Below are 15,030 nucleotides of genomic sequence, written 5' to 3'. Positions count from 1 at the left end.
CCCATGAATCAGGTGTCGAAATGACAATGATATATTACTATTAAACGTATTAGTCTTAGTTTTAACCAAATCAAACAATATTCAACTGTTAAAATTAGGCGGAAGTAGTAAACCTAAGTTGTTAAACTTTGTTCTAACGTAGCTGTTAATTTCATAAATCAAATGTCCCCCCCCCCCCCCCCCCCCCCGGTACATAAAACATCAAAACTCATATTTTATTTGAAATAAATTTCATCCCTACAAGTGATGAATTTTTGAAAATAGATAAAAAAAAATCTTTATACCACAAAAAACCATCGCTAATACCCGTCTAACCACCTATTCCGCGGAGAGGTTAACGCCTCTGCGGAGCCTTCGTCACAACCTCTACGGGAGCTTTAATGAACGTCAAAACCATCACTCTGCGGAGAGTTCAATGTCTCCGTAGAGGTAGCTCTGCGTAGCATTTTTTGTCTGAACGCTATCGTACCAAATTCATTGATCCGCGGAGATTTCGTCAATCCTTGAAGTTTTTGTCGGTCCGCGGAACCCATAGAGAAATGCTCCACTTATTGCATGTCTATAACCGAAATTTTGGATTTTGATGCATAATTTTAAAATCTACCTCCGAAAAATATCTATAGCGTCTTTTTTCCTTTTAACCATTTATTAAACGGCACTCACTCGTGGGCATAGACAATAAATATAGGTCACTCACTCCGTCATTCTTGAGCAATTCATTGCGCTACTCTCTCTTAACCCTCTTTTCACGGCGGCGCGTATCCATCAAACGTTTTGTTACTCCTTCGATTTTACTTCGTTTCACCGCCATTTCCTACCGGGATACACTGTATCTCCATCAGGTAGTGTTATGTGCTTAAATCGTCGTTTGCTTGTTTTTTTCAAATAATTTGCTGATGCCTCAGTGTCGTATCTCTGTGTTTTTTTTGGATTATCTTCGTCTCTAAGTTTCTACTTCATTTATAGTATACGAACACTATATTCGTTTGATCTTTATATTTTTTACTTCAAGCCTTGTCTCTGACGGAAATATCGATCTTGGTGTTTGAAAAATGCTCGCATTGAAAACCCTGATTACGGTTTTTTAGTTCGACGACAAGTAACCACAAATCAAAAGTTGTATAAACCGAATCAAACATTAGGGTTTGAGGAGTACATCGGTAAATCCTGCGCTTTCAGTGATAATTGCCGTGTTATTCGGTTTTCGTGATTTTATCCAACATTAGGGTTTGAGAAGTACATCAACAGAAGTTAGAAGTTCTATCTTAATCCGTTCATTCGCGGTATAATCTTGGTTTGTAAGTAAGATTAATGACACCTATAACACATTAACATTGTCATTTCTCATCCGATCATTGATTCACAGTCAAATGAGACTTCTACTGATATTTCTGTTGTTTTTTCATTTCTGTTATATTTCTTTCCAAAATCACTCATCAACTGATGATCAATAAATCAGTGGACCAATGATTTTGAGTTAACTCACAGATTATATAAGAGTGATATCTTTTGTGTTGCAGATGAGTTCCAAAAGAGGTGGTGGTCAGTCTAACAGAGGCGATGGCAACAAGCCTTCACCCAAGGGTAAAAACATAGCCAGTGGTTCTAGCTATGATGTTGATCAGTTGAATCAAGCAGTCCAAGATGTGAACCTGGATCCAAACCAGGATGGAAGTTGGGAGGTCATCTCCAAAAAGAACAAGAACAAAACTGGAAATGGTGCTTCTTCCAAACAGTGGGCTGCTCAGACTCCCAAACCCAATGCATGGGGTCAAGGTCAACCTGATACCCAAAGAACTGGTGGCCGGGGAAACGGTCAGGCCAGGGCTCCAAACAACACATGGGCAGCAGCTCAAACAGGCGGCAGAGGTGGTGGCGGTGGTGGTGGTGGTGGTGGTGGTGGTGGTAGCAACTACAACTACAATGGTGCTTCAAATGCAATTCCTCCGCCTCTTCAGAGTGGATGGAATTGGAATGCTAGGCCAGCCAATGCATGGCAATTGGGAAATGACACTGGGAGGAGAGAGAATGCTCCAGAAGTTGTTATCCAGGAAGATGTTGAAGACCACAATGACATTGGTGAGATTGATGGATCCGACGATGATGATGATGTTCTTTTGACTGATGAGTATGATTCAGATGAAACCCCAAGAACCCATGAGGTCCGAAAGAAGAACAAATGGTATTCCGATTTTTTCGAAACTCTGGACAGTTTGACTGTGGAGCAAATCAACGAGCCAACCAGACAATGGCATTGCCCCGCATGTCAAAATGGTCCAGGTGCTATTGACTGGTATCGCAGCCTTCCTTCTCTTGTGACACATGCAAAAACAAAAGGGTCAAAAAGAGTCAAGATTCATCGCGATCTAGCTGAAATTTTGGAGGAAGAGTTGCGTAGAAGGGGAGCTGCAGTGGTAGCAGCTGGTGAGTCATATGGACAGTGGAAAGGTCTCAATGAAGTTGTGAAAGATAAGGAAATAGTGTGGCCTCCAATGGTTGTCATCATGAATACACAACTTGAACAAGATGAGAATGAAAAGGTATGTTATATGATATACATTATCTTCACTTTCTTTAAAGTTTAATCAGTTTATGTAAACTGACACAAACCATTGTGACTCAGTGGCTTGGGATGGGGAATCAGGAGCTTCTTGATTACTTTGGGTCATATGAAGCTGTGAGGGCGCGACATTCTTATGGGCCAAAAGGGCATAGAGGAATGAGTGTTCTGATATTTGAATCCTCTGCAGTGGGGTACACAGAAGCTGAAAGGCTGAGCAAGCATTTTGAACATCAGGGTACTGACCGAGATGCGTGGGATCATCGCCGGATTCTGTTTTATCCAGGTGGCAAGCGACAGCTGTATGGCTACCTGGCAACAAAAAGAGATTTGGATTTCTTCAATCAGCATTGCCAAGGTCTGTTGAATTCACTTTTCCAATTCCATTCTTTTGTCAATTCCATTCCATGGTTGTGAACATGCTTACATGCATGCTGTTTGTGATTTGTTTAGGGAAATCGAAGCTGAAGTTTGAGTTGGTTTCTTACCAAGAAAGAGTTGTGAACCAGTTGAAGCAAATGAATGAAGACAATCAACAACTGAATTATTATAAGAACAAAATTGCTAAAGAACAAAAGCATTCGAAAGCACTTGAAGAGTCGTTTGATTTTGTGACTCAGAGGCTGAGGAAGACTGAAGAAGAGAACCGGATTGTGAGGGAGAGAACACAACGCTACCATGAACAAAACAAGGAAGAGGTAACTTGTGTTTATTAAAATATTAATGTTATCTGGATAAAATGATATAAATTTTTTCATCTTTTTTGTTCAGATGGATTATCAAGAGCAGTTCTTTAAAGATCAGCTGAAGATAATCCATGATGCTAGGAATGCAAAAGAAGGGAAGTTTGATAAGCTACAGAAGGAAGAGCGGATGAAAGTTGAGCAATCTTATTCTGTGGTGGATCCTCAGAAGAGGTATCAACATACTTACTTGTGGTTTTTTGTTTCTTTCATTGGGTAGAGAAAAAGAAAGAGTAATGTTATAATATGAATGAACACAAACACACAGGGATGAGAAGCTTGAGGCAATGAAGGAATTTGAGGAAGAGAGGGAGAAGCTGATGAAAGCTCTTGAAGAGCAGAGGACTGAAATGAAGAGCAGGCATTGGAAAGAGGAGATTGAGCTGGAGAAAGGGTTTGATGCTGTGCTGACTCAATTGATGGATAAGTACACCAATAAACTTGAAGGATGAATGAATGTCTGATTAGTACTACTCTAAAAGACCTATCATATTAAATATCCTAAGAGTAAGGTTCGATATTTGGTATTGAACGTATGAGGCATATATATTTGTGGTTTACTTGCTAATTCAAGTTTAGACATTAAAGTATTTGAATGGTTGCAACTAATATATAGATATATATATATATATATTAGTTATTACTTAATACTCGGTTGGGTGGGTGGTGAAATGTTGTTTATCCACTTCTTAATCTCGTGAAATAAGTAGTTTCCGTAATGGTTTCCATTTTTTTTTACTCTTAAAGTGTAAATAATACAAATTCACTAGGTTTGTGAAAATAGATATGACTTATGATTTACATAAAAATGTAAGTTACCTAATTCAAGTTGATTCTAGTTGATTCTATTTTGCCTCTTCCTCAGAGAAAGACGATCAAACAATTCCCAATCATGGTCCTTGCGGATCGGATCATCCCTATAATATACAAAGAAAAACTCCAGATATTTGAGATCTTTCTCTTTGAATAAGATCTCAATTCCAGCGATGGTTTCATTAGATATCTTACAACTAGAATCCCTCTTTTTTCCGATCCAGTCAATAGGTTGATATAACTTGCAACTACAATCCCTCTTTTTTAATGGATATGTAAAAGCCTAAAGGAAGAGATTGAACTGAACACGATGAATTCTAGTAGTTGGTGACGATTCACTCTCTCCATCAGCTTCACTCAATTGATCCATTAAAACAATATTTAAAGATTGACAGACATGACACAAAACTGATCGTTGTAAACTTGAAGAACCCAAGTTGTCTTTTTAGAGTTGTGATCTCAATAGAGTTGTTCTTTAGAGAATGATGTGCAAGAAACATAGCCCAACATCCACCTCCAAAAAAAACGAAAACTTGATTCTCTGTATGTAGTAATAGTCTGAAAACCCTCAGCAAAGAACTTCAGTCCACGAAGGCAGCTCAAATAATTACATAGTTAAAACAACCTTCTAAAGTAAGTATGCCATAAAAACACATAAGCGAGAAAAAATAATATATAAACTCTTATCACTTTGACAAGTAAAAATTTGCTTAAAGAAGGGTAATTCTAACACAAAATAGTTCATCAATTAGGTTTTAGTTTTACAAATTTTATGATCACAAAAAAGTCAACTACAAATTACCACCGTCTGTAGGTCTCCACGAGCATTGCAGAGTAGATAACCTTTGGTTATGTTTCTTGATTTAGGAAAAAACGTGGTTATCCCCCCAATCAGTGTCTCCGTACACCATCACACACCATAACATTTTATGCAAGTTATATCAAACATGAAGCTATAATTACAGTTCTTGTGTTGCAATTTTTGCATAACACTCAATAGAAACTGAACCAAAAAGGCTACCACAAAACTTGCACCAAGTAGCTTAATACTAAATAAATATAAGCAACTATAATGACATGATAAAAGTTGTTGAATGAGTAATAATTTAACAAGTTATGGTAGACAAAATTATTAACTCATGTGCATTGTCCTCACTCAAATGAAGCAATAGAAACAACAACCATGTCCAAACACCAACACCAAGAAAAACAAAATTAAGACAAAAAGAGAGGAAAAGACATGCATGCCCCCCACCCAACATAAATAAAGATTTCACTTCACTAAGCCCGAGCCCCCCTGTTTAGACTCACCATACGGTTAGACCCGTCCATCTGACCTCCCCTAGCGGAAGAACCACCATAGCCCCGCCCAGCACCGCCATACGCCGTATCCTGATACCTCATGCTCTGATATCCGCCTCTCGACTGACCCGCCCGATCCCTCTGATACTGACCTTGACCTTGACCTTGACCTTGACCCTGACCATATCGCCGCCCTTGCGAGTAACCCATGTTATTATCCTGCCACTTTGCACCGCCAGCAGCCGCCGCATAGTCCTGACCGCCTTCCCGCCGCCTGGACGGCAGACCGTCTAACCCACCACCACCAAGCCTGGCCTCCACTGCCCGCTCATTGCTCTCAGCAAGAACCGATAGCTTCTCAGTCAACTGGAAAGCAAGACCTTGTAATCGACTGTGCTCAACCTCATGGAACACAATGCACCGTGTCGGCTGGTCCCAGCTGGCATGAAGCTCCTCCCCAATCATCATTTTACTAACAATACAATGAGTTTGACTTTCTGAAAGGTCAAACATCTTTGCCAGCTGTTCTAACTTTATTGTCTCGTAGGATGCTGAGTAGGTGAAAAGGTAAGTCCTGAGAGCTTCTTCTTTGATTTTGTTTTTTAGCATTTCAAGGACGCTTTCGCGGTTTCTAAGAAGCTTCCAGACATCCAGGGAGTTAATGACTTCGAAAGATTTCTGGAAATCACCCTTGCTGAGGGCTCTTGTGGCGGCCATGACGTGGTCCCGCACGTTCTCTGGCGGTCCGGTGAAAGTCTGGCGGTCAGACACCTCCAGCAACCGCCGGAGAGTCTTGCTGATGACTTTCCGCCTTGCGTCATGGCTGTTTGCCGCCATGTTCGGGACCTCCAAGAGCATGGCACAGATTAAATGGACCGCTTCCAGGAGTTCCAGATTGATGTGCATGTGGTATGGCATCTGCCTTCTTCTTTCCAACCGTTCCTGCACAAATCATTACCTTCAAATACTAAATATCTATCTTGTGTTTTCTAGGGCTTTTTTTTCAATGACAAGGGCATTTACGTCCTTTTCACACAAACGAGAAATTGAGAGCAAATCACTGTCCCACCTTTGCTTCGTCTTTTTGGGTTGGAGAAAAAAAAGTTGCAACTTTTGTTTCATTGACAGTCTGTCTCAATCCCAGTCCAATACAAATCAAACAAATTACAACATGTTCTGTCTGTCCTATATGATAAACGGGGCCAAAGGCCCCGTTTATTATTCAGAACAAGTTGTATTGTGTTTGACTTGCATTGGACTGGGATTGAGACAGACTATCAATGAAACAAAAATTGCAACTTTTTTTTTCTCCAACCCAAAAAGACAAAGCAAAGGTGGGACAGTGATTTGCTCTCAATCTCTCGTTTGTGTGAAAAGGACGTAAATGCCCTTGTCATCAAAAAACAGCCCTACAAAGGTTTGTCTAACAAAGGCAACACGAATACAGCAAGCTATATATAATATGGGTGTTTCTTTCTTACTTAATAAAGAAAGGACTTAATAGTAACTTGACATAGTTAACTAAATGAAGGTGATGCAGTTTATTTCAAGTCAAAGTTACCTGTTCAGGAGTCTTCTCATGATAGCGACTTTGAGAGACACCTTGTGCAAGAAGCTCCTTAACCCTACCACCAGAATACAACTCAGAAAGACATCCATGTCCTTCAGCAATAAGTCCAGCCCTAAAAGCACACAGACCAAGCTGAGCCATAGACCTGTTAAAAAGTATCTGAGTTGAAATATCCATATGCTGAACATTATCCTGTAAATGACTCATTAGCAACAGGTCACGCGATGTAGAAAACTCATCCAGAATTGCATGGTGATAAATATCACAAAGCATTGCACGAGCCTTGGTTCTTTCATCACCATGTTTGTATATAAGAGACACCAAAATATCCATCAACGCCCTGCTACTATCTGGAAAACTAGGTTTCCTAGGGACAATCTCGGGAGTGTTCACAAAAGCAGGTGGGCCCCGGCTTTCCTCCTTTGTTTCAGCCCCTGATTCTTCTCCTTTATCCTCTGACTGCTCAGCCAAATTCCTCATTGCACCATATACTTCTTGGGGTTTGTAATACACAAGCTCAACAAGCTTTAGAGCTACTTTAGCTGCAGCTTTGTAATCCCCAACACGTTCAAGATACGCCTGAACATTTTGGGCAAGGACAAAAAACAAGGGTTCATCTTGAAGCCTTTCTACATACTCACGTGTGTGAGGATCAATGCATTGTAGACTTTTGAAGAATTCAACATCGACTTTTTCAAGAAAAGCTGCTAGGTTTCCCCATATGCGGATAGTATCCTTAAAGTCTGCTCCTTTTTGGGTTTCGTTCTCATCAGGCTCCACAGAATCATCAACAAGAATGTTTGGATATTGCTCAAGGATATCAAGTATCACAAGCATGTTTTGAACACATTTCTTCCAGACATTTATAGGCATGTGTCCACTGAGACCTGGGTTGACATCAAACTGTGCAGACACAACACTGAACAAGATCTCTAGCTTTTGAGCAGGAGTTTTAGCCACTTTGGTCAAGAAAGTCAACTGTTCAACAAGCTCGAGCCTTCCTGTCCCCTTTCTACCACGAGCTGCAACAACTTCTTTGAACTTCTTGTTGACTATATCCCAAGTCACTTGGCTTGGATCTTTAAACTGTTTCTCCATTAGCTTATCTTTCTTGTTCATCATTCTCTCCCAACCAGGTTGGTTTTCATCCATGTCTTCATCATGTTCATTGTCATCTGACTCGCCTTCTGACTCTGTCCCTGACTTTGTTGGGTCATCAATCTCTGAACCAGTATCATCTTCATCTTCATCTTCTGAAGGCTCTTCAGCTTCCTCTTGATCCTCAAAGCTTTCTGGATTTTCTCTACATTTATTGATCAAATCCTCATACTGCTTATTGTTCTTCTTCAACTTCTGTCTCATTGCATTCAATGCCTTTGCATTGCTGCTACTCATCTTCTTCTTTGCTTCCTTATTTGCCATGGCTTGATTCAAGAAGTCTTCAAGCATCACTAACGCCTTGACATAATTGTTGGGGACCCTATCGGATTCTGTCACCCTCATGACCTTCTCAAGCTGCCTGTTAATCTTGTCAAAATTCTCCTGCAAGTTGACCCAATCATTGATCTTCATTGCGTTCTTCATCTGATCAATGGTGGTAGACAACTCCTCAAAGCGTTTGTCTTTTGCAGACTTGATAACACGCTTGTGCATGTCTGAATCATCACTGTCGCTGTCCCCAGTGTCAAGGTATTTGTTCCTATCAGGTGCATTGGTAGCATCTTCCTGTCCTTCATTAACATCGTCTTGTTCATAATCACTCACTTCAGACTCAGTCTCGCTGTCAGCCTATTGATGTAGACAAAAATTAGAACACGAATCCTCTTTAGCATATCTAAACAATTGCTCTTAATAAATAGAAAGTTAGAACTCCGTTAAATTCTCTTGATTTGTGCATAATCTGGTTCGCGAATGTAACGAATAAAGTTTCAATTGATCTGTATTTATCATTGAAGGCTAAAAAACAAACCTGATTACTCCAAAATTTTGACGCCATCTTCTTATCTCACTGACAAACGTATAGAAAATCCCAGTAAACCTAAATCTGCACGATGATATGTAAATTCTTACAGAAAATCGAGAGAAACAAACGACAGTTATAAGAATTAAAATTTACAAGATTCAAATCTTATGAGAAAGAGTTAAAACCAATCGTTCGGTAAACGAATAGGATAAACGAGATGTTTCATAGGTTTCGATCTGTAACTAATTAAATACAGGAAGAAGAGGAGAGATTGATGGAGGTACCAATACCTGCAAATCGGCAACTAGCGTCACGGGAACGGATGGAGTCGGCGGTTTAGGGTTTTGAGTGTGTGAGAAATTATGCGTGCCAATTGATTTGGGTCAGGATTCGGCGAGAGGTATCTGGACGGGAAACTAAAATAAATCGTAACAAGCAAATTTTTAACGCGCAGCATAAAACTTTAAACTTTATTATTGAAAACTGCAGTAAAGTTTCATTAGGGTCGTAGATTTATTCTTTATATTTTTTTTTAACTCGATTAAGTTTTAAAAACTAGTAATCAAATTCAATTTAGCTTTGTCTGACTTTCAAAAAAATTATTTTTCACCCAGATTTTAAAATTTATTATAAATTTAATCCAAAATTTATATTTTTAACCCAGATTTAAAAATTTTATTATAAATTTGGTCTAAAATTGACCATTTTGGCCTAAATTTCAGAATTATATAATGAATTCATCATAACTCTAGATTTTTTACAATTTTTTCTCAAAAAAAAAATTCGAATATGTTTTTTCTTTATAAAATCATATTTATACAACACAAAAAAACATATTTTCTTATAAAAAATCTTAGATTTTCTATATTAAGTACATAAATAGGTGTATTTAACAATTTCGTTTGACATAATAAATTATATTTTACATTTCCATTTATAAATCTTTTTGATAGCTATATAAACAATTATTTGTTGTAATTCACGTGGAACTAATAAAATATGTAATTAAAACCGGTTTAATAAAAATAACATAATATATAATCAAAAGAGATCCTATTTTCAGGCGATGATCCAAACTAAAAGGGAGTATAATATTAAACTTAAATAGATCCTATTTTAATTCTTTTATATATATATATATATATATATATATATATATATATATATATATATATATATATATATATATATATATATATTAGTTTTATCTCTTTTTTGTAATTGATTTTTCGTTATGCTATGATTTAATTTGATTTTGTTATAATAAATTCTAAAATAATTATAAAAAGAAATAATCAAGGCTAATATAATATGGATGAAAAAGTTTCAAAGGAGACAAAAACACAACAATCATTTAACATGGATTCAATGGTTTTGATTATTTTTCTGTCTGTTGAATCTGAAGACATACTTATTTTATGATATGGAAGTGCTTAAAGCAATTCTTTCATTTTAAGTGTTTTTTTTTTTTTTTTGCGTTTTAAAAGATAAAAGGTTTGCATGCAAAATTACATTTTTTTGGGCCAAAAATGTAATTTTTGAAAGTTTGAGTTCATACACACCCGGGAGTGTGCCTGAATTCCTCAAACCAAAACTCTAATACCAACTTGAAACATCCCAAAAAATACAATCCAAAAATTTCATTTTAATTATTCATAAAAACCATAAATATCATTCATGTAACGACCCAATTTTCACGCCAAAAAATTTCGTTTAAAGTAAGTGGTTTGTAAAACATTTGTAGTAAAACATCATCCGATCATATCATTTCATAAAACATATCTCGAGTCTGAAATCTCAAAACATGAAAATAATAATAATGTCAGAGTACAATCCCAGAACATCTCATAATGCGGAAAACCAATATGTGTGTGTATGATGTGCCGCTACCGTGCCAGCTCCTTCCCCTTCGCTGAAGAGGTACCTGAAACCAAAACTGAAAACTGTAAGCACGAAGCTTAGTGAGTTCCCTCATCGTACCACATACCATACAATCATATCACATACATACTGCCAGACATTTTTGGGGTGCCCGACCTACCCGGTACGGCCATTCTGGGGTGCCGACCTACCCGTACGGCCATTTTGGGGTGCCGACCTACCCATGTCGAGCCATTCCGGGGTGCTGAGTACCCTTCGGTCCTAACAACCGAACCTCTAGGACTATTTCACCCCCTACTACTACTATCACATATATAATAGTATAATCTATTGTCAGACATATCTGGGATGTCCGACCTACCCTTCGGTCCTAACAACCGAATCTCGGGGACTCTTCCCACTCCTACTACCTCTATCTCATGTAACAAATCATGCTAGCAGCTAAACATGTCATAACATATTGTTAGGCATATCTGGGGTGCCTAACCTACCCTTCGGTCCTAACAACCGAACTCTATCACTATCATATACCATATCACGCTAGCATATAACATATCAAGTAGTAATAACACAAATGAATATCACAAAGACAAACATCTAGCATACGATCCCTACTGGTGGGCCGGCATTATGGTCGTAGACCCACCGCTACTGGAAGGTAACTCACCTCGTAGTAGCTGCTGAACTGTGCGGGAATCCTCTGACTGTTGTTGCTGCTGCTCCAGAAATCCTCCGGCTAAAATTCCCACAAAACACTTAGTCAGAAACTGACATCTACTCGTATGGTAAAATGACCATTTTACCCCCCCCTAACCAAGTCAAAGTCAAAGTCAACTTCTAGTTGACCTGACTCGCCGAGTTGGCTCGCCAACTCGCCGAGTCCTTATCCTTCCATTAGACCTCAAACCCGTCTCTACTCGTCGAGTTAGGCGATGACTCGACGAGTTTTCCTTCTAAATGAACATCGACTGAATCCTCACCCGACTCGCCGAGTTGTATGAACAACTCGTCGAGTTCATCATCAATTGATACTCATGTCCTGCCCTTTACTCGCCGAGTTGTATGAACAACTCTTCGAGTTCATCTTCATCCTTAAGAAGACTGTCTTGGACTCGCCGAGTATGTTCATGCACTCGCCAAGTCCCATGAATTTCCAGAACAATGGCTTAGTCCAGAACGTTGGGTCACTCCTTGGGACCCCCTTAAAACCTTTCCACACTCAACTGGGTCCTTATGACCCTCAACTGATATGGGACAGAACCTTGGACTCGCCGAGTTGGTCACAACTACTCACTGAATCTTCGCTTTCTGATGTACAAGACTTGATCAAAATGTAGATCTATGCTTCTACAATCGATCTAGCACGTAAAGTTACAACCTTTACGTGCTTGCATGGGACTTTAAGCTCAAAAGGTCCTAAAACAAGCTCTCACAATGCATGGGGCCTTCCTTGAGTGCAAAAGCCACTCCTTTCTGCCTTGTAACCCCTTAAAGGACCTAGATCCGAAACATCAACCTCAAACCATGCTTGCAATCATGGTTGGTGACCAAAATGGCTTAGAAAAGCCCTAAAACTCCACAAAATGGGATTTATCATATCAAAAGAGCAAGCAAGGTATAGACTTTATACCTTCTGAAGTCAGCAAATGATGCTCAAAACTGAATCCTTCTAGCCTCCTCTTGATCCTTCAAGCTTTTCCTTCCTTCCTTGGATCACAAAAGCACCAAAATCACTCCAAAAGCCTTCGATTGCTTCAAAAACGGCTAGGGTTTGCTATGGGGGTCTTCTGGGAGCAAATGGGACTAAGGAGGCCGAGTTAAGGTGTTTAAATAGGGTGCAAACCCTCATATTAGGTTTTATGCCCAAACAGGGTCTACTCGCCGAGTCCGGGACTCGACTCGCCGAGTCCACAACTTAACTATGCGCCTCATCCCGCTTCTACTCGGTGAGTTGGTCCTTCAACTCGGCGAGTCCAAGGACAAAGGCAAAATATTAAAAGATTTAATAAAAAGAACACGTACCAAGAACCAGGTGCTACAAATCTCCCCCACTTATTTTAGACTTCGTCCTCGAAGTCTGTTGCTCGATCCTGAAACAACTCGAGGTAGTGCTCCATCATCTCATCCACCGACTCCCAAGTCCACTCCGACCCCTTCCGGTGCTGCCATTGCACCTTCACAAGTTCTACTCTTTTGTTCCTCAGATCCTTCGACTTTCGGTCAAGGATCGCTACAGGCCGCTTGATGTAATTCAGGCTGCCATCAACCTGAATGTCCTCCAAGGGTACCTCTACTGAGTCGTCCACCAGGCACTTTCACAGCTGAGAAACATGGAAAGTGTATCTGACTGAGTTCAGCTGGCAAATCCAGCCTATATGCCACCTTTCCCACCCGGGCTATAACCCTAAACGGTCCAATATACCTTGGGCCCAACTTGCCCCGCTTCCTGAATCGAATGACGCCTTTCCAAGGTAACACTTTCAGGAGAACCATATCTCCGACCTGGAACTCCAGTTCGGATTGACGCTTATCGGCATAACTTTTCTGCCGACTCTGAGCAGTCTGAAGCCTGCTCCGGACCTGCTGAATCTTCTCTGTCGTCTTGAGCACTACTTCGATGCTCCCCATGACCCTCTAGCCAACCTCGCCCCAACATATCGGGGTCCTGCACCTCCTCCCATACAACATCTCGAAAGGAGGTCGGTCGATGCTTGCATGATAGCTATTATTATACAAGAACTCCACCAACGAAAGGTAGGTATCCCAGCTACCTCCGAAGTCTAAAACACAAGCCCTGCAGCATGTCCTCCAGAGTCTGGATGGTCCACTCGCTCTGGCCATCCGTCTGCGGGTGAAAGGCGGTGCTGAAATGCAAACGAGTACCCAACTCGTCGTGGAATTTCTTCCAAAACCTGGATGTGAACCGCACATCCCTATCCGAAATCACCGAAACTGGCACTCCGTGTTGGGCGACCACCTCTCTAATATAGATATCGGCCAATTTCTCGGCCGAGATGCTCTCCTGAATCGGGATAAAGTGGACGCTCTTGGTCAATCGATCCACGATGACCCATATCGAATCCACTCCCCGCGCGGTCCTGGGAAGCTTGGTGATAAAATCCATCGTAATATCCTCCCATTTCCACAGCGGGATATCCAATGGCTGCATTTTGTCGTGAGGTCTCTGATGCTCGACCTTGACCTTCCTGCAGGTCAAGCACCACTCCACGTACCATGCCACATCCCGCTTCATGTAGGGCCACCAATAGTCCAGACAAATATCCCTATACATCTTCATCAGAATCGGGATTTGTGCGCCTCCTCCATCAAGATCTAGCGCACGCCTCCGAGGTATGGCACCCACACCCTGCGGTGTAATGTCAATAATCCACTGTTGTTATAGTCGAAGGAAGAAACCTGACCCATTATGCGCTCACTCTTCCGATGTTCCTCCTTCATGGCCTCCTGTTGGGCCTCCCGAATCCGCTCCAATAGCGGAGTCACCACTGTCATCCACATGCAGATACCCCTGATCGGCGCCGCCTTGCGGCTAAGCGCATCGGCCACTACATTAGCCTTACCTGGGTGATAAAGGATCTCGCAATCGTAATCATTTACCACATCCATCCACCGACGCTGCCTCATGTTTAGATTCGGCTGATCCATGAGGTACCTCAAACTCTTATGGTCCGTGTAAATTGTACAGCGAACCCCATAGAGGTAATGACACCAAATCTTGAGGGCGAACACAACAACCCCCAGCTCCAAGTCATGCGTCGGGTAATTCGCCTCGTGAGGCTTCAGCTGCCTCGACGCGTAGGCGATGACATGCCCTTTCTGCATCAACACAGCGCCCAAACCTGAGATGGACGCATCACAGTACACAACAAAATCCTCCATGCCCTCTGGCAGGGCTAAGATTGGCGCTTCACACAATCTCTGTCTCAGTGTCTCGAATGCTACCTGCTGCTCAGGGCCCCAACGAAAGACCACGACCTTCCTTGTTAGAATAAACCAAGATATCATCAATAAACACTATCACTGACCGGTCTAACATCGGTCTACACACGCGGTTCATGAGGTCCATGAACGTGGCAGGAGCATTGGTGAACCCGAAGGGCATCACCACAAACTTGTAGTGGCCACAGCGCGTCCGAAACACAATCTTCTGCACATCCTCCTCCTTGACCCTCATATG

The 15,030-nt window shown here is 40.9% G+C and overlaps 2 protein-coding genes across 5 annotated transcripts; one reads left to right on the top strand and one right to left on the bottom strand.

The window, feature by feature from the left end:
• Positions 1–643: 643 nt before the first annotated feature.
• On the top strand, positions 644–3,893 carry LOC111880552 (protein SUPPRESSOR OF GENE SILENCING 3). Of its 4 annotated transcripts, none has more exons than XM_023876974.2 (6): positions 644–842; positions 1,521–2,540; positions 2,624–2,918; positions 3,014–3,258; positions 3,332–3,477; positions 3,572–3,893. In XM_023876974.2, the coding sequence occupies exons 2-6, from the start codon at positions 1,521–1,523 to the stop codon at positions 3,753–3,755; spliced, it is 1,890 nt and encodes a 629-aa protein (XP_023732742.1). In that variant the 5' UTR covers positions 644–842; the 3' UTR covers positions 3,756–3,893. The 4 variants fall into 4 exon arrangements, with proteins under 4 accessions (XP_023732742.1, XP_042758620.1, XP_042758619.1 ...); XM_042902686.2 differs by lacking the exon at positions 644–842 and adding an exon at positions 870–1,283; XM_042902685.2 differs by lacking the exon at positions 644–842 and adding an exon at positions 870–1,298.
• A 1,262-nt stretch (positions 3,894–5,155) lies between these two features.
• Positions 5,156–9,398, bottom strand: LOC111880601 (eukaryotic translation initiation factor 3 subunit C). Its single transcript, XM_023877030.3, has 4 exons — positions 9,242–9,398; positions 8,958–9,032; positions 6,980–8,776; positions 5,156–6,360 (listed from the first exon to the last, which is right to left on the bottom strand). Exons 2-4 carry the CDS (start codon positions 8,982–8,984, stop codon positions 5,398–5,400), a joined length of 2,787 nt encoding a protein of 928 aa, XP_023732798.1. The 5' UTR covers positions 8,985–9,032; positions 9,242–9,398; the 3' UTR covers positions 5,156–5,397.
• Between the last annotated feature and the right edge of the window lie 5,632 nt (positions 9,399–15,030).

The sequence above is a fragment of the Lactuca sativa genome, chromosome 5 (genome assembly GCF_002870075.4).
Source record: "Lactuca sativa cultivar Salinas chromosome 5, Lsat_Salinas_v11, whole genome shotgun sequence".
Lineage (NCBI taxonomy): Eukaryota > Viridiplantae > Streptophyta > Magnoliopsida > Asterales > Asteraceae > Lactuca > Lactuca sativa.
Note: the sequence above shows the minus strand (reverse complement) of the source record. Positions and strands in the feature narration are given on the sequence as shown.

What these genes read in the sequence shown, in the direction of transcription:
- LOC111880552 (XM_023876974.2), top strand. Translation starts at nt 1,521, where the DNA reads ATGAGTTCCAAAAGAGGTGGTGGTCAGTCTAACAGAGGCGATGGCAAC. An exon ending in AACAAGATGAGAATGAAAAG is followed by an intron (nt 2,541 to 2,623) that starts GTATGTTATATG and finishes ATTGTGACTCAG; the next exon opens with TGGCTTGGGATGGGGAATCA. An exon ending in GTGGTGGATCCTCAGAAGAG is followed by an intron (nt 3,478 to 3,571) that starts GTATCAACATAC and finishes ACAAACACACAG; the next exon opens with GGATGAGAAGCTTGAGGCAA.
- LOC111880601 (XM_023877030.3), bottom strand. Translation starts at nt 8,984, where the DNA reads ATGGCGTCAAAATTTTGGAGTAATCAG. An exon ending in CAAAATTTTGGAGTAATCAG is followed by an intron (nt 8,777 to 8,957) that starts GTTTGTTTTTTA and finishes CTACATCAATAG; the next exon opens with GCTGACAGCGAGACTGAGTC. An exon ending in ATGAGAAGACTCCTGAACAG is followed by an intron (nt 6,361 to 6,979) that starts GTAACTTTGACT and finishes TGATTTGTGCAG; the next exon opens with GAACGGTTGGAAAGAAGAAG.